This window comes from Narcine bancroftii, chromosome 2 (genome assembly GCF_036971445.1).
Source record: "Narcine bancroftii isolate sNarBan1 chromosome 2, sNarBan1.hap1, whole genome shotgun sequence".
Taxonomy (NCBI): domain Eukaryota; kingdom Metazoa; phylum Chordata; class Chondrichthyes; order Torpediniformes; family Narcinidae; genus Narcine; species Narcine bancroftii.
The window spans coordinates 200852375-200879253 of record NC_091470.1 but is presented as its reverse complement, the minus strand read 5'-3'; the positions used below and the strand labels follow the sequence as shown (position 1 = coordinate 200879253).

Sequence of the window (26879 nt, the reverse complement as noted above, 5' to 3'; positions counted from 1 at the left end):
GTGATCTTCTGACGAGGAAGTCAAGGATCCATTGCAGTAGGGGATGCAGAGACCCAGGGTTGGGAGATTGTTGACCAGCATTGAGGGAATAATGGTGTTGAAGGCTAAGCTGTTGTCAATGAAGAGAATGGATCAAGAATGCACCCTCACAGGAGGTTCAGAACTTCAGGTTGTTAGATAGAAAGCAAAGGCAGGTGGATTGAGCCACAGTGCAGACCAACCACAGCCTAAATGTAGCGAAGAGCAGCGAGAAGGTATGTATGTATGTTTCTACCAGTGCAGGCACAAAAGGATATTGGGATAACACTGCTGTTATTTATGACAGGATATGCTGGGCGTACAGAATTGCCAGATAATCTGAAGTCGATGTTTAGGCCCATCTCCATGGTTGTTCCTGATTCAACATTAATCGCAGAGATCATCTTGTTTGCTGAGGGATTCAGCAACTGCAAGGTAGACTTTCCACATGTGCCTTGAACTGGATGCACCCTTCCTGTTTACCATTTTCCAATACGGTGTTGATGGGTCAGTCATGTGTTGCTTTTTTTACGGCCTGTAGCTCCATCGTGATGGCAGATAAATAGTCTCCGAGACAAGTGCGTGTCTCTGTTTTAATAGTCTCTGCAATATCTTTATGAAGCGCAGCTAACATTTCTAGCTTGAACATCTTGATGTTGATAACCAGCTCTTCCTGGTCAGGCGATGAACTGCCCGGTGAGATGGGATCAAGTAAAGTCGAGGCTTCTGTCCGTGGAATAGGCTTCTGGGGCAACTGTGTGGTGCCATGACTTTATGCTTTTTTGTTGTGCATCTCGACTTTTCAAAGTCCACACACTCAACTACAACGCATTGCCAAGCGTAAACAAATGGTAGAACGTTACCAAGAGTGTCGTTTAATTATATTTTATGTATAGAGTTCGCGGGAGCTCTGAAAACTACGTCCTACTCCATTTACCACTCACTAGTGCCCCTGTTAATCAAATAACAGAGAATGTGATCTGGTTCCTTTCTTCCAACTCCCTTCCCAAATGCCAGCCTCCAGGGTCCGTAGAATGTGAGGTGCCACAATATTGCCACAATGTGCCCTCTTTAGCATCTGCCTAAAATAAAATTCTGCAGATGCTGGGCGTCTGAAATGAAACTGGGAATGCTGGATATGTTCTGACAGCATCCGTAGAGCAAGGAACAGAAGCCGCCATTCTTAATGCCCAGCTGCAGATTATTGGCATGAGGAGTGCAGGCTGCATGGGATCCATGAATTTTCCAGTGGTCTGTGCTGCTTAAAATAAAGCAAATCCTTGACCAGGCCAGGAAGCTCCAGACCACCAAGTCTATGCAATGGTCTCATGAGCTTAATTAAGTGATGTGAAGAGAAGGTGGGCACCATGTTTTGGCCAAGAAAACGCTTCTGCAGATTTCCATTTCTAGCAATTCTCAGCTGTCCAACCAAAGAAACAAGGTGACCAGAATTGCTGCTTGTAATCAGAGCATTGCTGCTTTCTGTGGGGCGTCTATTCGTTATGCGTAGCCAGTTCTAATGTATACCTTTTCTTTCCTATTCAGTTATTGCAAATGATTTGGTTCCCCAGAGGAAACTCACTGAGGACTTATACAAGTTTTTTAAAAAATTTAATTTAGACTTACAGCCTGGTAACAGGGCATTTTGGCCCATGAATCCATGCCACCCAATTTACACCCCATTAACTGATACCCCAGGTATGTTTTAAATGAGGAAGGAAATGTATAAACTCCTTCCAGACAGCACAGGATTCAAACCCCAGTAAAGGCATTGCGCTTACTGCTAAGCCAACCATACCACTGATGAAGGTTGATGAAGGACTCCAGCCTGAAAGATTGACCGTTCATTTTCTCCCACTGATGCTGCTTGACCTGCTTACCATTCCAAGGTTGCTTTGTATCACTTGGAAAAATTGACCAGGCGTCCTCTGTGTTGTGAGACACCCCCTAGCCACCCTGTGTTTGGGATTGGTGGGAGGGGGTTTGCAGGTTCTGCCATTAGTTTCCCGTGCATAACTCCTTTTGGAGAACATGGTGAGATGCCCTTCAATGGCTCTTAAGGACCAGAGCAATACCTGACTGGGAGGCTGCAAGGTTTCGATAGGCTTCTACTTCACAACCCCTCGCGCCAAAATCCAGCTGGAGCCAGGGTTTTTGTAAAGAAACCTGCAGGAAGTGATGTTTGTATGATGCTACTGTGCATGTCCTTTTAAAGTAGAGCCTATAGGTTTGTGTAGTACTGTTGCAGTCGCTTTAATGAGTTACAGCAGCACATTTTGTAGCCACTGTACACTGGTGGAAGTGAATGTTTATGGTACGAGGTATGGTTCTAATTAAGCGGATGGTGTTGAGCATCCTGAATGGTGTGGGTACTGCATTCATCGACGCCAGTTCAGAGGGGTTCGTCTGCCTCTGACTTGTGCCTCGTGGAGTGACTTGCCTCTTGAATACACGTGTTCTGCTAACAGCCAGCTTCTCTGCCTCCTCTGTACTGTTCAGGCCCTGGCCAAGAAAGTCTACACCCTCTACTCACTAGCTGTGCAGCAACTCTCCAAGCAGGACCACTATGACTTTGGTCTCCGAGCCCTCACTTCCCTGCTCCGCTACGGTGGCAAGAAGCGGCGCGACGAGCCCCAGCTGACTGACGAAGAGGTGAGAACCAGGCAGAGACTCTCCTCCCGAATCTGTCTTGTAGCTCTGCTGAAAGAGGTTTTACAGTAAACCCTCATGTATAGATTGATGGGTGGTGGGTGTGTGTGTGTTTATGTGCCTGTGCGTATATCTTCCATCTATGAATGAGCATGCTAAGAGTTAGCTTGATTATGAAAATGATGAAATGGGTTCATGGGACTTTATTCCCTGGAGCGTAGAAGGTTGAGGGGTGATTTGATAGAGGTAAGAGTCAATATGGACAGGCCTTTTCTATTGAGAGTGGGGGGGGGGGGGAAATTCAAACAAGAGGGCATGGATTGAGAGTAAAAGGAGAAAAGTTTAGGGGAAACGAGGGGGAATTTCTTCACGCAGAGGGTGGTGGTTGTAGAGGTGAGATTGATGTTAATATTCAAGGAAAGGTTGGATAGGTATATGGATGGGAGAGGTGTGGAGGGTTATGGGCCGAATGCAGGTCAGTGGGACTAGGTAGGAGAAGATGTTCATCACAGACTAGTAAGGCCAAACTGGCCTGTTTCTGTGATGTGGATGATTATATATGATTATGATTATATGACGTGGAGACTATGTTCCCATTTCTTAGGTAACTGGCATTAAGGGCCATCAATTTAAGACCATTGCAAATAAAAACAACAATTAAAAACAAATTTAGACATACAGCTCAGTAACAGACCCACAAGTCCATGCTGCCCAATTACACCCAATTGACCTACAACTCCCAGTAAGTTTTTGAATGGCGAGAGGAAACCCACACGGACACGTGGAGAACGTATAAACTCCTTACAGACACCGCTGCATTCAAACCCCAGTCAATGGCACTCCAATAGCATTGGCGCTAACCACTACACTAACCGTGCCGCCCCAAACCCTACATTCAGACAGTCATCGATGGCAGGCAGAATGTAGAACACACTCACTCCACATCAGGGGAATCTGGATAAGCAAGGATGGGGTTAAGGAACAAAGGGTTCATGGATGGGGACAGTTGGAGATGGGTGGGAGGAGACTGGTGTGGGGCAGAAACATTGCCATAGGATTGGTAGCCTGACTCTTTCGCTTGGTGTACATTCTGTTATATCCCATTGGAATTGATAAGCAGTTAAAACTACACCGATCTATGCAGCTTTCTACAATGAAGACTCTTGATTCTGCAGTGCTGATCCACCTTGCCTTGTGTTTACTCAGATCCTCCTAATGTCTATGAAGGACATGAACATGGCCAAGCTCACCTCTATTGACCTTCCGCTGTTTGCTGGCATTATCCATGACCTCTTCCCTGGGGTGGAAACTCCAGTCTTGGACTATGGAAAGGTAGGCCAGCTATGTCTGAGTATTTCTTAAGCTTTTTACACCTTCCAGTTGCTGGGTCTGTGTCTCTAATGGCAATGGCCCGGTGATCCTTGCATCCCCACACAGCCCTCTGAGCCCAGTCAGCGTTCACTCATTCGAAATACAAAATCCAGCCCTCATCATGCTGTTAAAGCCTGAAATCTTGGTCCTGCCGTGCCCAGTCTGAAATGTGAGTTTCTGCCATTCTACGTACGAGCAAGAAAGACCTCAGACCCCTCTTGAGGAGCAATTGCAAGGTAGGCTTGATGCGAGACCTATTGTGCTTGAGAAGAATGGACCAACACGAGATCAAAACAACCTAAGCTCCATTTGGAAGATTTGGTCCAACTACTCCTGGGTGTCAGTAAGCTGCGTGGGTCTTTGCCATTCCTCAGGATCTTGCAGGACAGCGGGTGGCGACCAGGAATAAGATTGTCTGGCATTCCCATCCCTACTCAACGGGTGTACATGGATGATGGCAATACTGAAGCCCAATTTCATTTATCTCCTCACTTTTTTGTGTGTGGCAGCTCAAGGAAGCCATTGAGACAGAACTGCAGGAGTCAGGCTACAAGGTCACAGAGTTCACCATGTCGAAGGTGATTCAACTCCATGAAACCAAGAGCTCTCGACACTCCGTTATGATTGTGGGTAAAACGGGCAGTGGCAAAACGGTGGTGTGGCGCACGCTACAAGGAGCTCTGTCAGCACTCCATCACAATGGGGAGCCTTATAATCTGGTCAAGGTAAGGAACAGAGCAAGGCATGATGAACCCGTCTTACTTGCTTCAATGTTGCTCACTCTCCTAGGGGTGGGTCTGGGATTCTGGAAGGTGGGTGGGGTTAATGTAGCAGCAAGGTGTGAAGAGAGGAAGGCTGAAGATAATTAGGAGAGAGGGTTGGGTGTTGGAAAGGGAGAGGAGTATTCCTCAACACGAGGAGGGAATTGACGCATTTCGGTTGTTGATGAATCAATGAACAGGCACTTGGAAATGGCTGGTGGAAGATGCCTAGCAAAGAGGAATGGAGGGCAGGGGGCGGTGCAGGAAGCTTTGTGCCTTGCATGGACAGGTGCCATCAGTGGCCCAATGGGCCAATTGACCGCTCGTGTTACATTACTCAAACCTGTTCACCACCAAATATTTGCTCTCTCTGACCTGTTGTCTTCTCTATTTGCTCTTTTTTTTACCTCTGACCTTGTGGTTTTATGGGAAGGACTATCCTCTGAATCCGAAAGCTGTGTCACTGGGAGAGTTGTATGGCGAGTATGACCTTTCGACAAACGAATGGACGGATGGAGTTCTCTCTAATCTCATGAGGATTGCCTGTGCAGGTAAGTTCATGCTGTTATAAATAACAATCTCTGATCTCTGCCCAGTTGATATAGATCATGCCACACTGCTCGACGCAGAGCAGCTCACAACCACATTCTTGCAGCATCTAACAGATGGGCCTTGCCAATATTGCTCATGTCCTGGGGAAAAAAGTCACAAAAAAACCCTGAAAATGCATCCAGGATTGCCTTTGGAAGTTCCTGTTAAGTTTGCTTCCATGGCTCTTCCAAGCAGCTTGTTCCTTATCATGAGACTCAATAAAAGGTCATGATTTAAGATGTTAACTGACCATTTCTACCAATGGATGCTGCCTAACCCCTGACTCTCTCCCATCTTCTCTTTATTCACGCAGTAAATGCAATTACTTTCTTTCAAGAGTATCCTTGTGGTTTGTTTTGTTGCTCCCCAGACTTCTGGTACTAAAGTAGTTCTTCCCCTCCCCCACCCCCCCTCCATTTAAGCACAATGCCATATATTAAACATTTACCAGCTACTAAATAAAAGCAACTCCAGGGAACACGTGAGGAATGATGTGAATGTGGTTGTGAACATGCAGCGAGGCTGCCCAGAGGGGAAACAGCAGCCTATTACCTTAACTGTAGATCACGGAGATTCATGGTGTTTGTCCTCCTCTGGTTGCTGCAGGGCCCAATATCTCGTACTTCCTGAAGCAGGAACATCATTGCAGGCTGGACACTAAACAGAATCCTCGCGCACTGTGGTGTTACTGTCAAAGAATTGCCAAAGGCTCCCCTCACACTGGAAATAGTGGCTTAAGGTCTGAATGGAAATGGGGGATTGTCAACAACAAATGCAATTAGATGGACCATTTAAAAGCGCTGAGTTTCCCCTTAATACTGAGAGGAGAAGCTTACATCAGCATGGTTCATTTCACTTCTCGTTTAGGTTGTCACAAAGCACTTTACAGCCACTGGGGAATGTTTTAAAATGTTTCCATTTAGGAAACGTTGCAATTTGTGTACAGCGTGATCCTTGCCACAGTAGTGACAGAAGTGATAAGTTAATTTGGTTAGGTAATGTTGACTGTGGTATAAACATTGGTAGGATCATGGGGTAAACTCACTCACACCCAGTGCCTAGGCCTTGTATGTCCACAAAGAACAGACTGGGAGGGACTGTATCCAGGGGTCAGAGCAAGGTGGGACTGGACTGTGGGAGGGGCTGCCTTGGAGGGGCGAGAGTGCTGAAAGGGAGTGGAGCATAAAGATGAGTTCTGTCGATCATGGGCTGCAGTGGCTACCTGGAGTTTTATTTTCACATGTTGGGTGGAGGAGGTGCATCTGCAGCACTCCTGACTTCAAAAGAAGTGAACGATGGCTGATAAAAGAGAAAACATATAGATTTATTAGTTTCAAGCAATGCCCTGCTAATTCTAAAATTCTGCGGGTGAAAATACCAGTCTTTTTAATGATTCTGGCAGTATCACTTGCACAGTTGGGTCCTGTTATGACCCTAAGACCAATGTAAGAGGATCCTGATAACACCCAAGCTTGGATTAGTGGTAGGCAGACCAATTGTTCAGTGCAGTGACTCTGGAAATAGGTGCCAAGACCTGTCACAAAATTGGGCAGCACTCACATGTACAGCCTGACTAAGAGACTTAAATGCCCCTACTGTTCCAGCCTCCACCACCACCCTTGGTGATATATTCCAGGCCCTCACTACTTTCTGTGTGTTTAAAAAAAAGCTTTTCCCTTGTGTCTCCCCTAAACTTTCCTCCCTTTACTTTGAACAGTGATAATGACCTGAATTAATGATAGAAGTTGAAGGGCTCCAAGGCAATGACGAGAAACAGTGCAGGCGATGTTTGTGTGTTGGTAGGCACAAGAGTCCAAGGTTTAAAATCACATGAATGGAGCCCCTTTGGCAACCCAAACCTGTCTCCGCAATCCCTCTCTGACAGCACAGCTCTCCTGTCCAGCAGCGGGTCCTCCCTCAGTTCTGTTTCCCCACCCACCTCCCCAATTGTGTATTCCTGCAGCACGGTGGGGGCAGGGGGGGGGGGTCATCCAATTGTTACAACCTTCTCTCCTTCCCCTTTGACAATGCAGCACTCCCTCAGCATACAATTGCATTGGAGAGTTAATCTGGGTTGTGTGTTTCAGTATCAGATGTGAAATGTGAACCTTCTCAAAGGTGAATGTGACTCACTGAGCCCCTGCTGCCACAGAGGGTGAAATCATTTAAGAAAAAGTTGAAAATTGTACCTTGGGAGAACTTTAGCTTGTTCCAAATGGATAAGTTTCCTGCATCTGTGTTTTATGGCGAGGGCACTTTTAGTGTCCATACGTTTCACACAGATGTACAGAAAAAAAAACATTAAGCAGCCAATCTCCAATATTTGATGAAATAATTTTTAACTTGCAGACAATGAATTATTTATTTAATTTCCAGCCAACAGTTTGAGCAGTCACACACAATTACTCACTTATCTTCCCATGGTCTCACTCGACTGGTGCCTGGTTTAATTTTGGATCCATGCAGTACATGGCTATACCACTATGTGAGGGAAAGCATGCAGTTAACACAAGAATTGAACCCAGAGGATTTAATGAATTAATTTTTCCCTCCACCTGTTTATGTAACTTTGGGATAGGTGGTATCGCTCAATAATTTATGTTCAGGTCAGCCTCGTGGTCGGAAGCTGGTTCAATTTTGTGGCCATTCTTGTAGCTGGCACACTGGAGCTTTGATTACTCACAGCACAATCATTATTTAACCTTCAATCAGTGGGTTGGTGTCTCCTGACATGCATAGAATTGTAGAGTCCTGGTATATAGGAACAGGCCCTCAGCACAACTCGCCCATACTGATCAAGCTAGTCCATTTTTGTCCCGTGTTCCTCTAAACCATTTGCATCATGTAACTGTCTATTAAACATTACAGTAGTACTTGCCTCTATCACTTCCTCTGGCAGCTTGTAACATGTATCCAGTGACCCTCTTTCCCACAAGAGAAAATAAGCCCCATCCTTAGAATTCAAACCCTCCAAATCCTGTAACATCCTTGTGACCCTTTCCTGCATGATTGCACACCTCCCATCTCAATATCTCTTCTTTTGCTTGGCTTCCAAAACTGCGCATCCAACTTCAAGTGTGGTCCAACCAAGAACAAGGAATTACCACAACTGCGCACCCTGATGATCCTCTCTTGTCCGTATCCGAGGATGACATGCAGACTGCCTTCAGGAGAATGAATTGGAGGAAAGCATCCAGTCTGGACGGAGTACCCAGCCAAGTATTAAAAACCTGAGCTGGCCAACTTGCCAATGTATTCATGGAAATCTTCAACTTCTCACTCTGGTAAGGTGTGGTACCCACCTGTTTCAAACTGGCCTCAATTGTACTGGTGCCCAAGAAGATTGTGGTAACTTGCCTAAATAACACTCGACTAGTGGCACTCATATCAACAGTGATTAAGTGTTTTGGAAGGCTGGTGTTGAAATCTGAAAGGTGACACATTCCAATTTGCCTACCCTAGCAACAGGTCTACTGGCTGTACACAAAGGCCTGGACAGCAAAGATCCATACATCAGGATGCTCTTTATCAATTACAGTTCAGTATCTAACACCATCATCCCCTCAAAACTGCAAACTCCCAAGACCTGGGACTCAACACCCCACTATGTAATTGGATCCTGGATTTCCTCATCTCTAGACCACAAACAGTGAGGATTGGTAGGAACATCTCCACAATCTCCATCAGTACTGGAGCACTACAGGGCTATGTTTTTAGCTCCCTGCTCTACTCAATATTCACCTATGACTGTGTGGCTCGGTAAGACAACACCAACATTTACAAATTTGCTGACGATACCACGGTAGTGGGTTGTACAAAAGGAGCAATGAGTCAGCATACAGGAGGGAGATTGAAAACTTGGCTGAATGGCGCATCAACTACAACCTCCCACTCAATGTCACCAAAAGCAAGGAGCTTGTGATTGTGGACTTCAGGAGGGGAAAGCTAGAGGTATGTTATCCAGTGATCATTGGAGAATCAGAGGTGGAGAGGGTGTGCAAATTAAAGTTCTTGGGAGTCACTATCTTGAAGGATCTTTCCTGGACCCAATGCACTAATGATATCATGAAGAAAACACGTGAGCACGTCTACTTCCTCAGAAGTTTGCAGAGGTTTAATATGACATTGGAAACCCTGGCAAATTTCTACAGGTGCCGTCGGAGAGCAGCATCACCCAGCACACCCTCTGTTCTCGCTGCTGCCATCAGGAAAGAGGTATCGGGACCACAAGACTCGCACCCCCAGGTTCAAGAACGGCTGCTCCCCCTCCACCATCAGACTCCTCAACAACAAACTCAATCAGGAACTCAATTTAAGGACTTTTGCATTTCATTGATTGTTTTTTTCTCCCTGTATTGCACAGTCAATTTGTTTACATTTCTCCATTTGATTACGTCTTAAAGAGCAGTTTTTTGCACTACTGTAATTCTCCTTTGCCCACAGGAAAAAGAATCTCAGGGTTTTGTGATGTTATGTGTGTACTCTGACAATAATTCTAAACTTTGAACCAATATCTTGTATTGTGGTCTCATCAACAAGTCATTGCCCTCATTGTCCAGACCAATGAAGGAAAGAATGCCTAATCCCTTTTTATCATCCTGTCTACTTGCGTCACCGCTTTCAGGGAGCCATGTTCCTGCACTCCTAATTCTATCCGTTCCACCTCACTCTCCTAATCAAGACATTTCATGTGAAAATCCTACCCTGGTTTAATTTTCCAAAATACTACTGTGTTTTATGAGGCTGGTCAATCTTTGAACCCCAAGAGGGCTGAAGGAAATAATATGGTGGCTGGTTGTCCAGCATCTTACTGAATCAAGGAGCTGAGTGGTTCTCGCTCTACTCCTGTGACCAGCGTGTTGCCTGTAAATGGAGGAAGTGGCTGCCCACTTGTGATTGCTGGGCTTCACACACACCGCAGTACCCAACACCTTTACCAGTAGCTGTGGTGATTATTTGTAGCCTTTCGAGAGGGTGGGGGTGCCTGACTTGTCTATTTTTTCTGCTCATAGATGAAAAGCCAGATGAGAAGTGGATGGTGTTCGACGGACCAGTAGACACACTCTGGATTGAGAGCATGAATTCGGTCATGGATGACAACAAAGTATTGACGTTGATCAATGGGGAAAGGATTTCGATGCCTGATCAGGTTGGCACCGTCACCATCTTTTTTTCTTTGAAGTAAATAGGGAGCCTGAATCGTCATCTCTGCATGTCCTGTGAGGTTGCAGGATTTAAACAGAGCGAGACATGTCAGAAGTTTAATTCTGCCCTTCATTTCCCCTGGCTGGGGAGATCAAACATCACTCTAACACACCAAAGACTTCCACTCAAATTCAGCGAGGAAAATAGTTTGATTTCCCTCCTGCACTCGTTGCAGACAGGTGCTCATTAACTTACAATGGGGTTACGTTGCGGCAAACCCATCGTGAGTCAAAAAAAGAATACCACACCTACCATTTTTTTAAAAATTAAATTTGGAATGCCTTTATTCCACACTGAAAAAAAAAATTAACGTACACAGCTGTAAGTACACTGGCATGAAGAATGTTTTAAGCATTGAACTAAAATTAATTGCTGGATGGAGAGGATAAAGCGACGGGGTCATCAATTTCACTCTCTTCTGAAGATGCTCGAGAGTATGCTGTTTGATACTCGTGATTCAGCCATCGCCCAGCATTGCAAGAGAGTAGCGTCCCACATATTGCAAACATGGGACAGGTTGGAATTCAAAACTGAAAGTACGGATTAGAACCATTGTAACTTCGAAAAGTCGTAAGTTGTACCATCGTAAGTAGAGGAGGAACAGAGCCCTTTGGAGCATTTAATGTTCTAGTTATTGGGATAGGGAGATAGATTCAAGATTCCTTTATTGTCATGTAATAAACAGGTGTAATATTACATGAATTTTGCTTTAGTCTGCTTTAAAGCAGACAGAGTTTTCTATCAGCAGAAATTGCTGGGTGCCTCTTATTGTTACAGAAAGAGAAGCAAGAGCCCCCCCAGAATTACTGAATTTCCATGAATCTGCCTCCAATGCTCTCGCAGCCACACAGTCTCTAGTCCAAATCATCGGCAATCTGGGCACCAGATCCAGACCTCCGACATGATCAGGAAGCCTTCAGCATCCTCGGCACCCTCTTGCTCCTGGTTCTGATACCTGGTACCCCTTCGGCCATTCCTCAGCAGTCTGCAGCCCACTGTGAGTCCTTTGACCGCAGTCACCTGCTGCCCGCAGCCTGCGTGTGTTCCTTGCCTGCAATCGTCAACAACCTGGCTCCTGAATATTGTTCAGCCACAAAGATCCTCACTGGTCCGTTGCCATGGTCAGCGTTCCATGGGTCGTTTCCTCTGCTTCTCCTTCTTAAATGGGTGGTGGTCTCCCCATTTCCTGGTGGCAGTCCTCTGCTTCCCCAGATTCTACAACCCCTTAAGCTGCTGCTGATCATAGGCACCGCCATCTTGGGCCCAAACCCTGCGGCCTTTGGATTTTAAAATAAACCACCATCAGCTCTTTTAATAGGCCATGTAAAACCTGTATGGAGCTGTTGGGAATTGGAGTGAGCGGTAGAACCCTCTGGCAGTGCTGCCTTTTTTTTTAAGACAGAGCAATTTGGCCATGAGCTGAACCTGAGACCCACTGATCCAAGATGATTCATAACACTTTGACCAATATCGTTGAAACCATCTTTTGTCTCTTGCTGCCAGGTTTCTTTGCTGTTTGAAGTGGAAAATCTGGCAGTGGCCTCTCCTGCCACAGTGTCGCGCTGTGGGATGGTTTACACTGACTACACTGACCTGGGATGGGTGCCGTATGCTGAGTCATGGTTGAATAAACGGCCCAAGGTACTCCTTGAAGCATGCTGTTGCACAAGCCGCGGCCTCACTCACCGATTCACATGCTTATTCAAGACTTTTTCTTCTCTAAATCCCATAAATCCTGTGTATCTGAATCTCTGGGCAAGGGTAAGATCAGGCTTGTCTCTCCACTGTGAAGCTCTCCTGTCCCAGCTGTGACCCCCTCCCATTCTTTTGAATTCAAACTCAGATTAAATGTGAATCTGGAATGAATTAAATGTCATTACAAGTTTGATTTTAACAAGTGATAAAGCTAGTAGACTAAACATTGTTGGATAGAAGCATAAACCCAACTGAGTCACTGAGGGAATGAATCTCTAGTCCCGCAGTATTGCACATTCGTGAGGACTGGTCAGTCATATCAAACCTCATCAGACAGCCTCTCCCTACCCCCAGCTTTTCCTGCTAGTGTACCCACATCCTATGTAAAGTTCACCGCTCATTGGAATTGTAATGGGCGAAATTAGTGTGGGCAGTTTCACAGATGAGATATATGATATGTAGGGGAGAATTTTGCGGCAAAAAATTCCTTATCAGTATGAAAGAAATGAATGGTTCCTCAAGGACATTCTTAGCTAAGGATGGGCAAGGACCTTTAACAATTATGCCTTTATAAAAGTATAAAAGGCATCGATAAGATAGAGGTAGGTAAGTTTTTTCCATTGGTGGGGGAAACTAGAACTAGGGGACATAGCCTCAAGGTTCAGGGTAGTAGATTTAGGCGGAGATGAGGAGGAACTGCTTTCCCAGAGGGTGGTGAATCTATGGAATTTGTTGCCCATTGAAACAGTGGAGACGACCTCAGTAAATACCTTTAAGAAGAGGTAGGATAGATTTTTACATAGTAGGGGAATTAAGGGATATAGGGGGAAAAGCAGGTAAGAGGAGTTGAGCCCATCATCAGATCAGCCATGATCTCATTGAATGGTGGAGCAGGCCTGACGGGCCGGATGGCCGACTCCTGCTCCTATTTCTTAGGTTTTAAGATGTAAAGTCACAGAATGCAAGTCATTTAGTTCCTCTAGATATTTTTGTTCGAGGTTTTAACAGGACGGTGATCCTGTATAGCTGCTCAACTCTCCAATGTTCTGCTCCCTTTGCTCCATTTCCTTTGAAACTCTTTTCCATTTATTGTCTAACTGAGCGCCCTTCTGGCCAAATGAGGAATAGATGAAAGTTATGTCATCGTGCTAACATTTACTAAACTCCTGTTTCTTTTTGGATAATGTTTTATTGGAGATGCCTTGAGAGGAATTTAAATAGGATTGTTCGTCTCACCAAATGGTGCTCATGGCACAGAAGGAAGCCCTTTGAATCATTCTGTCTTCACTGGGAATCCAATTCCATTCTGTTTCTTGCCTGAAAATCATTTTCACTTGAGTGCTTTCCTTTCCTTGCCAGCAGCAAGTTTCAGATCACCACCATCCACATTAAAAGAAAAGTTTTTCTATGCACCTGATCTGCTACATCTCCTGCCCATCACTTTGAATCTGTATGCTCTGATGCTTGAGCCATTCAGAATAGATTAGCTCTTTATTTCCCCATCATGATCCTTTTACCCTGCTTAGAATTGAGAGAAGGTGCCTTTTCTGGCAAGGGCAATGTGCTGTTCCATTTATGACTGACCCTACTTCAGTGATTTGTGAGTGGGGGGGGGGAAGAAAAGGTTGAGAACCACTGCTCTAGACCCAATTGTGACTGAAATATTTTGCTTGAGAATAATTGTCATTGGCCCCTTTCCTTTGGAGTTCTGAAACCGTGCACATAACGAGTCAATGAGGGACAATTAAAATGGTGGTATTCAAGCTTTTTCTTTCCACTTGCATACCACCTTAAGTAATCCCTTACTAATCACCTATGGAATACAGATTACAGTTTGAAAACCACTGCCCGACTCCATTGACTGGTGAACAGCTGCCTTTTCCAAATATGCAGAAGAACTGAACACAAACATAAACAGTACATCTTGACTACAGTTAGTGTAATGGTTAGCATAACGCCTTTACAGTGCCTGCCAGAAACTGAGGTTCAAATCCGCCACTGAATGTATAGAGTTTGTATATTCTCCCCATGTCTGCATGTGTTTCCTCAGGATGGTCCAGGTTCCTCCCACATTCCAAAAACGTACAGATTAAGACATTAATTGTTCACATGGTTGAATTTGGTTGGCACAGACTCATGGTGCTCTATCTCTAAATAAAACAGCATCTGATCTAAGATGAGAAATTGTGAACTTTTTGTTAGGAAGGGACATAGACTATCAGGCTAAAGTACACAAGCAGAATCATGAAATTACAACACAGAACTAACCAAGCAGTTAAATCTACTGTAACCCTGAATCAGTGAGGTCCAGTGAAGAGCACACCCTTCTCCAGTCTCTGACCTGACTGGCTTTATCCCAGATTTCTACTTGGTGCCCTTCATACGTGAAATTTCCTCTTGTGATTCACAGGACGAACAAGAGCAACTTCAAGAAATGTTTAAGAAAAGCATTAAAAAAACGTTGCATTTCAAGAAAGAAAACTGCAAGGAACTGATCCCGATCGCTGAGCACTCTGGTGTGGTGTCTCTATGCAATCTATATGAGACCTTGGCAACAGTGGAGAACGGGGTAATCCAGCAACCAGAAAAAGAATACATGGCAGTATTTGTATTAATGACACAATAAGCTAGGAGTTGCTAGGAATCCAATTCAGGGGCTCCGGGTGGGATTTAAATGAAGAATGATAGATTATCGGGAGTGAGCTAAAGGCTGGAATCTAATTGAGGAAAATGGATGGGATGAAATATAAAATAACAAGGTAATGGGAGTGTTACAGACTATATGAAGGGGCCTTCAATGTAGAATAACAGATACCTGAACGTGGGTTATAACATGAAATCAAATCCAGGAGTTGAAGCTGTTTATGTACATAATAATAGACAAGAATGTTGTAGTATACCCAGGGTGCAAGACTAGAGAGTTAGTAGACAAAAACTGAAGCAAGATATATTTGGAAGAGAAGCTTGCTGAAGACCTCGTATGACAGAGAGAATGGCAGTAAAGCTATGTGGAAATTGCAAAGCCTTGGGGCAAGCAGATAAATGCAAGCTGATGAAGTATTCAAGGATGTGTGAGAATCTACAGATGGAGGAGCACCTGGGATCTCTGAAATTATGGAGATAGGGGTTTTAGAATGGATGGACTGGTCTAGGAAATGGGGAAGATCAGCATAGATTTGGAAATGCTCAAGTTATGGAGTGGATGGGAATAGAAAGTCAGCTGGAACCATACTGGAATAATCAAGGTTGGAGTCTACAATGGTATGGATGAAGATCTGAGCCGCTGAAGTCCTGGGAAAGAGTCAGTATAATGGAGGTGGAATTTGGAGGCTATTTGGAAGAGATATGACATTCAATGTGCCTCAGATATACAATAGAGGTAGTGGCAAGCAGGGATTTCAGCAGTTTTGAACCTCCTCAGCAGAGGAATGAGGGAAATGATGGACTTGTTGGTTTCTTCTGAAGCTTTTATGTCCCAGCAGAGACATTCTCTTAGTTTAAGTGTTGTCTCCTTTAGGTGAACCCTGCAGATCCTGATAACTACATGCACATGGTTTCAATGGTCTTTGTGTTCAGTTTGATCTGGTCTGTTTGTGCATCTGTGGATGAAGATGGAAGGAAGAAGATGGACAATTTCTTGCGGGAGATGGATGGCAGCTTCCCCAGCAAGGTGAGATGCTTCCAGAGTTGTGTATTGTTAAACCCAAGGCTTAATATTTTATTCCAGTGTTCCTTTACACTCAGATTTCAGATTTATTGTCAGAGTACATACTAGACATCACATTCAACCCTGAGATTCCTTTTCCCTGCAGGCGGTGCAGAATTAACACTTATTGGTAGTGCAAAAAAGACAACACTGTGTAGACATGTAAACAAATGAAGAACTGTAAACAGATAATAAATGTAAACAAACTGTGCAATACAGAGAGAACAAAAGGAAAATCCATAAAGTGCACAAGTAAGAGCCCTTAAATGAGTCCTAGATTGAGTTTGTCATTGAGGAGTCTGATGGTGGAGGGATATCAACTGTTCTTGAACCTGGTGGTGTGAGTCTTGTGACACCTATACCTCTTTCCTGATGGCAGCAGCGAGAACAGAGCGTGTGCCGGGTGGTGTGGGTCTATGATGATCGCTGCTGCTCTCTGATGCCAGCATTCCCTGTAGGTGTACTCAATAGTGGGGAGAGTTTTGCCTGTGAAGTCCTGGGCTGTGTCCACTACCTTTTGCAGGGCTTTATGCTCAGGGGTATTAGTGTCCCTGCACCAGACTGTGATGCAGCCGGACACCACACTTTCCACAACACCTCAAGAATTTTGCCAGGGTTTCTGATGTCATAACAAACCTCTGCAAATTCTCGAGGAAGTAGAGGTGCTGATGTGCTTTCTTCACGATGCCATTAGTGTGTTGGGTCCAGGAAAGATGCTCCAAGATAGTGACTCCCAAGAACCTAAATTTGCTCCCCCTCTCCACCTTTGATCCCCCAATGATTGTATACCTCTGGCGTTCCTTTCCTGAAGTCAACAGTCAGCTCCTTAGTTTTGGTGGGATTGAGTGCCAGGTTGTTGTTGGTGCAACATTCAGCCAAGTTTTCAATCTTCAACCTGTATGCTGACTCACCCCCCTTCTTTTATACAGCCCACTACTGTGGTATCGTCAGCAAATTTATTGTCGTAGCAAGTCACACAGTTGTAGGTGTAAATTAATTTACAAAAAGGAAGGAATGTAGGCTGGAACGGAGGACAGCTAGATGTGTGTTGCAATGCTTAAGTTTGGAGTTACCAAAGCCAATTGAAGTGAGAAAAGGTAGAATCAAAAGAACATTGGATGAATGCTCAAAATGGTGACAATTGTAGGTCTGAAGGCAAGGTAGGGCAGTGGGATTCATTCAAGAACTGATTCGGGGGAGGGGGGGGGTGAGTCACATGATGGAGTAGTGGCCGGTCGGGGAACTCCAGCCCTCTCTGGAAAAGTTTTAAAAAAAACAGAGAAAAAACAAAGGCACAAACACAAAAACTAAAATAAAGTGAAAATAAAGGTGTGGAGAAAATGGCAGCGAAGAAAGAAAAGCCAAAAGCAACGGGAAGAAGAGAAGAAGAAAATACGTCGGAAGAAGAAAGTGAAGGCCTTACCTGTCCGAGGAAGCCCGCTGTGGAGAGAGAAGCCGCTCCCTCAGGTCAGTTGAAGCCCCGAGCTCGGGACTACAAAAATGGCTCGCGGAGCCAAACAAAAGTGTGCAACCGCGCATGTGCGAGGAGTCGTGCATGCGCGATGCGCAAGACAAAAAGAACACTGACGGGAGGGGGGACCAGCTGAGGAGTCGATCTCCACAGCTGAAATTGACAACCACAACAAAGCAGCAAGAGGAGAACATAGAAAATATCGAGATCAAGAAAGAAGAGAGTAAAAAGAAATCAAAGAAACAACAGATGACCAACCCAGAGGAAGAAGACCAACAGCAAGACACTTCTAATAAAAATAAGAAGACCAAAAATACTCAACAAGATAAAACAAACAACCCAACAAGAAAACCAGAAGAGACAGAGGTAAAGGACACAGATCCTGGAGTGGACTCAGAAGATGAAGAGGAAGAACACAGAGAAATGGAAGATGAAGGGAAGGGCAAATACATGGATATATATTTTTTTAAATAATATATGGAATCAATAAAAGAATGGGAGTCACAAGAATTCAGTGAAATAAAAAGAAGAGTAAAAAGTACAGAAGAAAAAATGAATAGATTAGAGATGGTCATGTCAGATATAGGAAAAAGAGTGGACAGGTGGAAGAACGAGAAACAACCATAGAAATGGAAGTAGATGACTTAAAAAAGAAATTAGAAGAATCTAATAAAAAAGTTAAAGAGACACAAGAGCTGTTAGCTCAGAAGATAGATATAATGGAAAATTATAATAGAAGAAACAATATAAAGATAGTGGGCCTTAAGGAAGATGAAGAAGGCAAGAATATGAGAGAATTTATAAAAGAATGGATCCCCAGGGTCCTAGGAAGACCAGAATTACAGGAAGAAATGGAAATAGAAAGGGCACATAGAACATTAGCCCCTAAACCACAACAAAAACCAAGATCCATTCTAGTAAAATTCCTAAGATATAAAACAAGAGAAAATATATTGGAGAAAGCAATGAGGAAAATAAGAGAAGACAAAAAAACCACTGGAATACAAAGGTCAAAAAAAATTTTTCTATCCAGATACAAGTTTTGAACTCCTGAAGAAGAGGAAGGAGTTTAATGCAGCAAAAACGATCCTATGGAAAAAAAGATATAAATTTATGCTAAAGTATCCAGCGGAACTTAAAATAGTTATTCCAGGGAGCAAAACAGACTATTCTTGGATCCGGAGGAAGCACGAAAATTTGCAGAACAACTGCAAAACAGACAGAGAGATGAAGACATGTAACGAGAACAAAAATGACCACAAACTATATGTATGTGTGTATATGGGTATATATATATATATATATATATATATATATGTATGTGTGTGTATATGTGTGTGTATATGTGTGTATATATATTAAAAATTTATATATGAAGATTAAAATCTTTTCGGGGGGGTGGGTGGGGAAGAATTACAGTCACTGCGAAATCAGTTGACGCTTGCGAGTGATTTCACAAATCCAAATGGAGAGGGGAGATGTGGTTGCCCGACAAGGGACAAAGGGCAACTCAGGAAGGGGAGGGGATAGTGGGGTTAAAGGAATTTTAGATAGGAGAAAAATGGAAATATTTTATGTTTTAGAAATGTTGTCTTATAATGTGTTCAAAAAAAGAAAGCAGAAATGGATAAGAAGGAAAGGTGATGATGAGAAAACGGAAAGGAAAGATAAACAAAGTATGAAATGGCTATGTTGAACTATATGACTTTAAATATTAATGGAATACATAACCAAATCAAAAGGAAGAAACTGTTAAATTTACTGAAAAAAGAAAAAATTAATATAGCGTTCATACAAGAGACACACTTAACTGAAGTGGAACACTAGAAATTAAAGAGAGATTGGATAGGACATGTAACAGCAGCATCATATAATTCAAAAGCTAGAGGAATAGCTATATTAATCAGTAAAAATGTACCAATCAAAATAGAAGAGGAAATAATAGATCCAGCAGGGAGATATGTAATGATAAAATGTCAGATATATTCGGAGTTTTGGAATTTACTCAATGTATATTCACCTAATGAAGAAGATCAAAAATTTATGCAAGATATCTTTTTGAAGATAGCAGACACGCAAGGGAACATACTAATAGGAGGGGATTTCAATCTTAATTTGGATTCAAACATGGATAAAACTGGGAAAAAAATTAATAGAAAGAACAAAGTAACCAAATTTATAATTAAATCGATGCAAGAAATGCAACTTTTGGATATATGGAGGAAACAACACCCAAAGGAAAAGGAATATTCATATTATTCGGGCGGACATAAAACATACTCAAGAATAGACCTATTCCTGTTATCAGCTCACATGCAGGAGAGAGTTAGGAAAACGGAATATAAAGCTAGACTATTATCAGACCACTCACCCCTGTTATTGACAATAGAGTTAGAGGACATCCCACCAAGAATGTAGAGATGGAGATTAAACTCCATGCTACTTAAAAGGCAGGATTTTAGAGAATTCATTCAATGACAAATTAAAATGTACTTTGAAATAAATACGGAATCAGTGAAAGATAAGTTTATACTATGGGACGCAATGAAAGCATTCATCAGAGGGCAAATAATAAGTTATGTAACTAAGATGAAGAAGGACTACAACCAGGAAACAGAACAGTTGGAAAGGGAAATAGCAAATATAAAAAAAGAATTAGCAATAAAGGAAGACACAACTAAAAGAAGAGAATTGGCAGATAAAAAAATAAAATATGAAACACTACAAACATATAAGGTGGAGAAGAACATAATGAAGACAAAACAGAAATATTATGAACTAGGAGAAAAAAACGCACAAAATTCTAGCGTGGCAGCTTAAGACAGAACAAACTAAGAGAATGGTATTGGGATTAAGGAAAAAAGACAAGCAAATCACATATAATCTAACGGAGATTAATGAAAACTTCAGAGAATTCTACGAACAAACAACTATATCAAACTGAAAATGAAGGGAAAGAAAATAAAATAGATGAATTTTTAACTAAAAATGAACTACCGAAATTACAAACAGAGGAACAAAATAAATTAATAAAACCATTTGAAATAGAAGAAATACAGGAGATAATAAAAAAAACTACTGAACAATAAAACTCCAGGAGAGGATGGATTCCCAATAGAATTCTATAAAACATTTAAAGATTTATTAATTCCTCCCCTTCTGGAAGTAATCAACCAGATTGATAAAACACAAAGCTTACCAGAGTCATGTAAAACAGCAATAATTACAGTAATACCAAAGACAGGGAAAGATCCACTTACACCAGCGTCATATAGACCAATATCTTTATTTAACACAGATTATAAGATAATAGCTAAACTATTAGCAAACAGATTAGCCGACTATGTACCAAAAATAGTAAATCTAGACCAAACTGGATTTATTAAAAAAAGACGAACAACAGACAATATCTGTAAATTTATTAACTTAATTCATGCAGTAGAAGGAAATAAAACTCCAACAGTAGCGGTTGCTTTAGACGCAGAGAAGACCTTTGACAGAGTAGAATGGAATTATTTATTCAAAGAACTACAAAAATTCAGCTTACCAGAGAAATATATTAATTGGATTAAAGCATTATATAAGGGGCCATTGGCGAAAGTGACAGTAAATGGATATATATCAAAGCAATTTAACTTAAGCAGATCAACAAGGCAGGGATGCCTACTATGACCCTTATTGTTCGCATTAGCCATAGAACCACTAACAGACCTGATAAGAACAGAAAATAAAATAAAAGGGATAAAAATAAAAGAGAAGGAATATAAAATCAGTCTATTTGCAGATGACGTTATAATATACTTAGCAGAACCAGAATATCAATAAAAGAATTACATAGGAAATTGAAGGAATATGGAGAAGTGTCGGGGTACAAGATTAACGCAAATAAAAGTGAAGCAATGCCAATGAATAATGCAGATTTCTCAAAATTTAAGAAAGAATCACCATTCAGATGGCAAACACAAGCAATGCGATATCTAGGTATACAAATAAATAAAAACCTCGGCCATCTATATAAACTCAATTATTATCCACTAATGAAAAAATTACAATACGACTTAGAGCATTGGAAAGATTTACCACTAACACTAATAGGAAGGATAAACTGTATTAAAATGAACATTTTCCCAAAGATACAATACCTATTTCAGGCATTGCCAATACACTTGACAGAGAAATTCTTCAAGGAGTTAAAGAAAATAATAAGGAAATTTTTATGGAAAGGGGGGAAACCAAGGATAGCACTAGATAAATTAACACAATGGTATAAACAAGGAGGCTTACAACTACCAAACTTAAAAAATTATTATAGAGCCGCACAATTAAGATACCTATCAGATTTTTATCAAACAAGGGAAAAGCCAGATTGGACTAGATTAGAATTAGATAAAATAGGGGAGAAGATATCTGAACATGTATTATATAAATGGGATGAAAAATTGGTACAACGTAGGAATTCTCGGGTATTGCATCATCTGCTCAACATTTGGAAGAAGATTCATGTAGAAAGGAATAAAACAAATTACCAACTACCAAAACTAATACTGACGCAAAATCAGCTAATCCCTTTTACAATAGATAACCTTTCCTTTAGAGAATGGGAGAAAAAAGGGATCAAAAGAATAGAAAATTGTTTTTCAGGAAATAAACTATTATCCTTTGAACAAATGAAGGATAAATATAATATAACTTACGAATACAACAATGGTATATAGAAATGAATAAATGTATTCCATTAGAAAAAATAACATATAATTTAAGAAATAACATTACAATAATTGAACAAATATGGGAGCCATACATGAAACAGAATAGAGAAAACCTACCGTGGACATCTACCACCTAAAATGACAGAAGGAGAAGATAATGAAAAGAACTGACCCAGTGGAATTTCTTGTTTATTTTTATTGAGTGACAACATTGTTTAATGGGTTTAATGTATCTTATATTCTGAACTTTAAATAAATGGGAGGGGAGGAGGGAAGGGGGGAGAAAACGACACTGTATAAATTTAAGAAGGAAAATGTATGTATCTTGATCAATATAGTTTATAGTGTGAAAAATAAAAAAAATTAATTAATAATGTTAAAAAAAACTGATTCAGGGCTGGCATAGACACAGTGGGCCAAATGGCAGCCTCTTGTACAGTGTTCAAGGGCTGCAATCCAAGAGCCCTAGTCCAGGTGTCTACAAGTTCAGCATCGCTCAGAGACTCCCTTGTTCCACAGTAGCATCTTGATCAGATGTTCTGCTGGAGAGAGCTCAGGCCACCATAGTATTACAGACTCTGGGAAAGAACAATGGATAGGACAGAGTTAACAGAGCAAGTGCCAAGAATGTAATCAAATGCCAAAGTAGATGCCTGTAATGTTTTGGCCACAAAAAAATTAAATGGAGTCAACATGAAATGAGAAACCATGAAGAACCTTTTTATTTAAGAAAGGGATTTGGAATAATCACTTACAAGAACCTCCACTATCAGTTCACAAAGGTCTTCAGGTCATCAGCAAAGAAAATATGACACATGCAGTTTCATCAGGACAGGATATCCAAATATTAGACAAATATTGCAAAGGATAGGAAGCAAAGAGGCCAAGGAAAGATGAAAGCAGAGACAGGAACCAAGAATTCATTATGACTCTGAACAATGGCTCTTCATCCATTCTGAGCACCATTCAGTCAGGGGAACATGACCCATCTTTCATTGAGGCCTCAGTGGTGGAGAGGATCAAGAACTTCAAATTCCTGTGTGTCATCATCTCCGAGGATCTGTCCTGGAGCCTCCATGTTGATGTAATCACGAAGAAGGCTCGCCAGTGGCTATACTTGGTGAGGTGTTTGAGGAGATTCGGTTTGTCACCAAAGACTCTCCTAAACTTCCATAGGTCTAATGAGGAGAGCATTCTGGCTGGTTGCATCACTGCCTGGTATGGAGGCACCAACTCTCAGGACAAGAAAAAAAATTCTAGAGGGTTGTTAACTTGGCCTGCAGCATCACGGGCACCAGACTTCACTCCATCGAGGACATCGACATGAGGTGGTGTCTTAAGAAAGCAGCCTCAATCCTCAAAAGACCCCCATCATCCAGGCCATGCTTTCTTCACACTGTTACCACTGGGGGAAAAGGTCCAGGAGCCTAAAGACGAGCACTCAGCGGCACAAGGACAGCTTCTTCCCTTCTGCTGTCAGATTCCTGAATGACACTGCCTTACTTTTCGTGCACTACAATTTAAATTTTTTTATATATATATATTATTGTTGTAAGTTCATAATATGAATGTTTGCTCTATGACGCTGCTGCAAGACACCGAATTTCATGACTTGTTCATGACAATAAGTTCTGATTCTGATTGAGAAATGAAGATTAAAATGCAAGGTAAAAAATAAATCTGCAGTACACAAAATTGCTGGAGAAAGCAGGTCCAGCAGCATCTATGGAAATCAAAATGCAGAGGACATTCCGGGCTTCATCCCTTCTTCAGGAGTGCCAAAAATCAGGCAGATGCCCGAATAAGGTGGTGGAACATGGTGGGGGGAGGCAAATACAGACTAACAGATACAGGTGTATCTGGGAGGGGGGGTGGGGGGAGGAGGAGTGAGAAGAAAAGAAGGGACCTCAAAGGTGATGGGGGGGAGGGAGGGAGCAAATGGCTAAGAATTATATCTATGATAAGAGGTGGAAGGGAAGCAGGGTGGGAGTTGGAGAAGGAAGACAGAGGGGTAAGGGAAAGTGAGAAACCAGAGGAAGGATTTCACAAAAATTGGAGGTCAAAACACAAAGCTGGAGAAACTCATCGGATCAAACTGTGTTCTTTATGTAGCAAAGGTAAAAGTTCTGATGTCGGTGCTACACAATGGCTCAGCAAAAGGAGATGTAAGGCGCTCCTTCCAACCAATAGCCTACAGGTCATCCTTGGGCAAGGTGCAGTACCTGTTTAGTCTCCCAATCAGGTCACATGAAGCCATGGATTGCAGATGGTGGATGGCTTTTAACAAGCAGATTCTACAAATTGGAATTTATGGTTGTAAAACTAAAAACGCTGGACAGATGAATCTGCGGATCAATGGCCAGGGTTACCCATCCAGTATGGACACTACAACTGAAAAAGGCAACGGGGAAACCACTTCAGTATTCTCCCCTCGTATAATCATGAACTCAACATTGACTGCAGTCTCAGCTCAAAGATGGTGCCTTCACTGAAGGAGAGCGGAGTGACAAACAAGGCACCTGAGAAAAATATTTAGAGAACACCGTTTGACCTGCTGAGTTTCTCCAGCATTGTGTTTTTACTTCAGCTATGGTATTTTACTTGGAGAAGTTGATATTGATGCTATCTGGAGACTGCCAAGATTGAATTGTTCCTCCAATGTAGAGCAGCCTCAACCTGGCAGTACATGAGGCGATGGACAGTCATATCGATGTGGAAATGAAGTAGTTGGCCACTGGGAGGTTCTTGCTGTTGCAGCTGACAAAGCAAAGGTGCTCATCTAAGCATTTTTCTTTCCTCGCCCCACCCCCCGCATCCTGCTTCCAGTCTCCCAGAGGTAGAGAAGGCCGCACACATAAGTTGGATATTGTCTTATTGGTGTTAATGGGGCAGGAGTTGCTGAGCTGGTGTGTTCCATTGCCCCTGCGATCCTGACAAACAACTTCTCTCTAACGAGCCGCTTTGCTTTCTGCTGCACAGGAAACCGTCTATGAGTATTATGTTGATCCAAAAGCAAAGGTTTGGACCTCCTTTGAGGAAAGGTTGATGAAATCCTGGCGCTATCCCTCCAAGTAAGGCAGCTGTTTCAGCCTGTTTGCAGAAAATGTGTACAGCCAATAATTTTGAGAATTGCAAAGCTTGTCTTGTTCTCCATAAATGCCCCTATAGCAGTAAATTATTGGAGTATGTGGCACTGTCTCTGTGTAAGCTGCTGGGGGACTGAGGTGGCAAGTTCATATCTGAATAAGCAAACGGGAAGCTGTATATCCACAAGTACCGTGAGATCTTGATGGAGCCAGCATCTAATGAGCTAAAGGGGCTCCACTATGTTAACCATTCCACAATTCAACTCACACAGTACAGGAGAAAGATGACAGAATGTCCCAAAGCTCCTTACAGTCATTGAACCATCGTCACCAGTCCAACATATAGAAAGTATCAACAAACAGCATTGAGAATACAATTACATAATACAAAGAGGGGAGAGAGAGTTTCATGTTGTTTCCAACATAGGTCACATCCAGCATTGCAGAAGCACCCTCTCCGACAATGCATTGATCCCTCAGTTCTGCCCCCCCCGCGCCCCCCCCCCCCAATTGGCTGCTGCATGGCCAAGTCTATACAGCACTTGTGCATGCTCCTTCAGCTTTCCCCCTTCTACAGTAAGTACCATGCTCCTCTACAGTCCTGTCTCCAAGCTGTTTGCGACAGTGTGGCACGCCCTCTGCATCGTTGCTCCAGCAGTTGTTCCTCACGATTAGTCCTCTGACAATGCTCCCTCCGTCAATTTAAAGTTTGTCGACGGCATTCCTCAACACGAATGCAATGCTTTCTCAGCCCTGCCCCTCTGGAGGGGCGGCTCAATGTGTGTACTGTGCTTGTATTGTGAAAAGAATGAATGAAGGAGAGTTTATTGTGATGTAGTACAACGTACATATGCAGTGGATGACTTACTTTGCTCAGTAACATTGTACAATAGTTGACCTGAGTTGAACATAAAAGTCTGCAGTCACCGCTGTTGAAGTAAAAACTCGACGCTGGAGAAGACTCAGCAGGTCAAACAATGTACTTTATACAGCAAAGATAAAGACACAAAACACTTTACGGGCTTGACCCTTCATCAAGGAATGATGAAGAAGGGCACATGACTGAAACACTGATTATGTTATCTTTACTGTATAAAGTTCACTGTTTGACCTGGTGCGTAGAGTTTTTACAATAATTCACCTGCAAGTCTTGTGGGACTTCTTGCCCTGTGATCCTAACATGCTTTCGCTCCTTCCCCACAGCTTGCCTTTCTATAAAATCATTGTCCCCACGGTGGATACGGTGCGCTACAACTTCCTGGTTAGCAGTTTAGTGTCCAACCAGTGCCCTGTGTTGCTCGTGGGACCGGTGGGCACTGGAAAGACCTCCGTTGCTCAGAATGCACTTCAGAACCTTGACTCATTTACATGGTCAGTGCTTACAATCAACATGTCTGCTCAGGTAAAGAAACATGGCTGTTAATAACAACGGGGAGAGCCCCTTATCTGTGGCATTTTACTGATGGCTTGTACGAAACACTGCTCATTTGAACATTGGATGCAGTGGAGAACTCTAACTTCAGTGATCTAGTTGAAACATACCAACATTTCGGGCTCTCTTTTCACTCCTCCCCTTCCCTGCCATCCTGCAACAACACCTTGACAAAGGGTGTGATA

General features: G+C 42.6%; 1 protein-coding gene across 4 annotated transcripts in view; it reads left to right on the top strand.

Annotated features, from left to right (window-relative positions):
- The window catches only part of dnah2 (dynein, axonemal, heavy chain 2), a 243293-nt gene that overhangs the window by 107761 nt on the left and 108653 nt on the right, over positions 1 to 26879 (top strand). For 3 of the 4 annotated variants that reach the window (XM_069920089.1, XM_069920087.1, XM_069920086.1), the window contains 11 exons: positions 326 to 453; positions 2518 to 2670; positions 3874 to 3999; positions 4548 to 4763; positions 5233 to 5350; positions 10403 to 10539; positions 12099 to 12236; positions 14701 to 14859; positions 15808 to 15960; positions 25156 to 25247; positions 26466 to 26664. In XM_069920089.1, coding sequence (XP_069776190.1) covers positions 326 to 453; positions 2518 to 2670; positions 3874 to 3999; positions 4548 to 4763; positions 5233 to 5350; positions 10403 to 10539; positions 12099 to 12236; positions 14701 to 14859; positions 15808 to 15960; positions 25156 to 25247; positions 26466 to 26664 — 1619 coding nt within the window. The remainder of the gene's footprint in view (positions 1 to 325; positions 454 to 2517; positions 2671 to 3873; positions 4000 to 4547; positions 4764 to 5232; positions 5351 to 10402; positions 10540 to 12098; positions 12237 to 14700; positions 14860 to 15807; positions 15961 to 25155; positions 25248 to 26465; positions 26665 to 26879) is intronic. The other variant, XM_069920088.1, reaches the window with a different exon arrangement.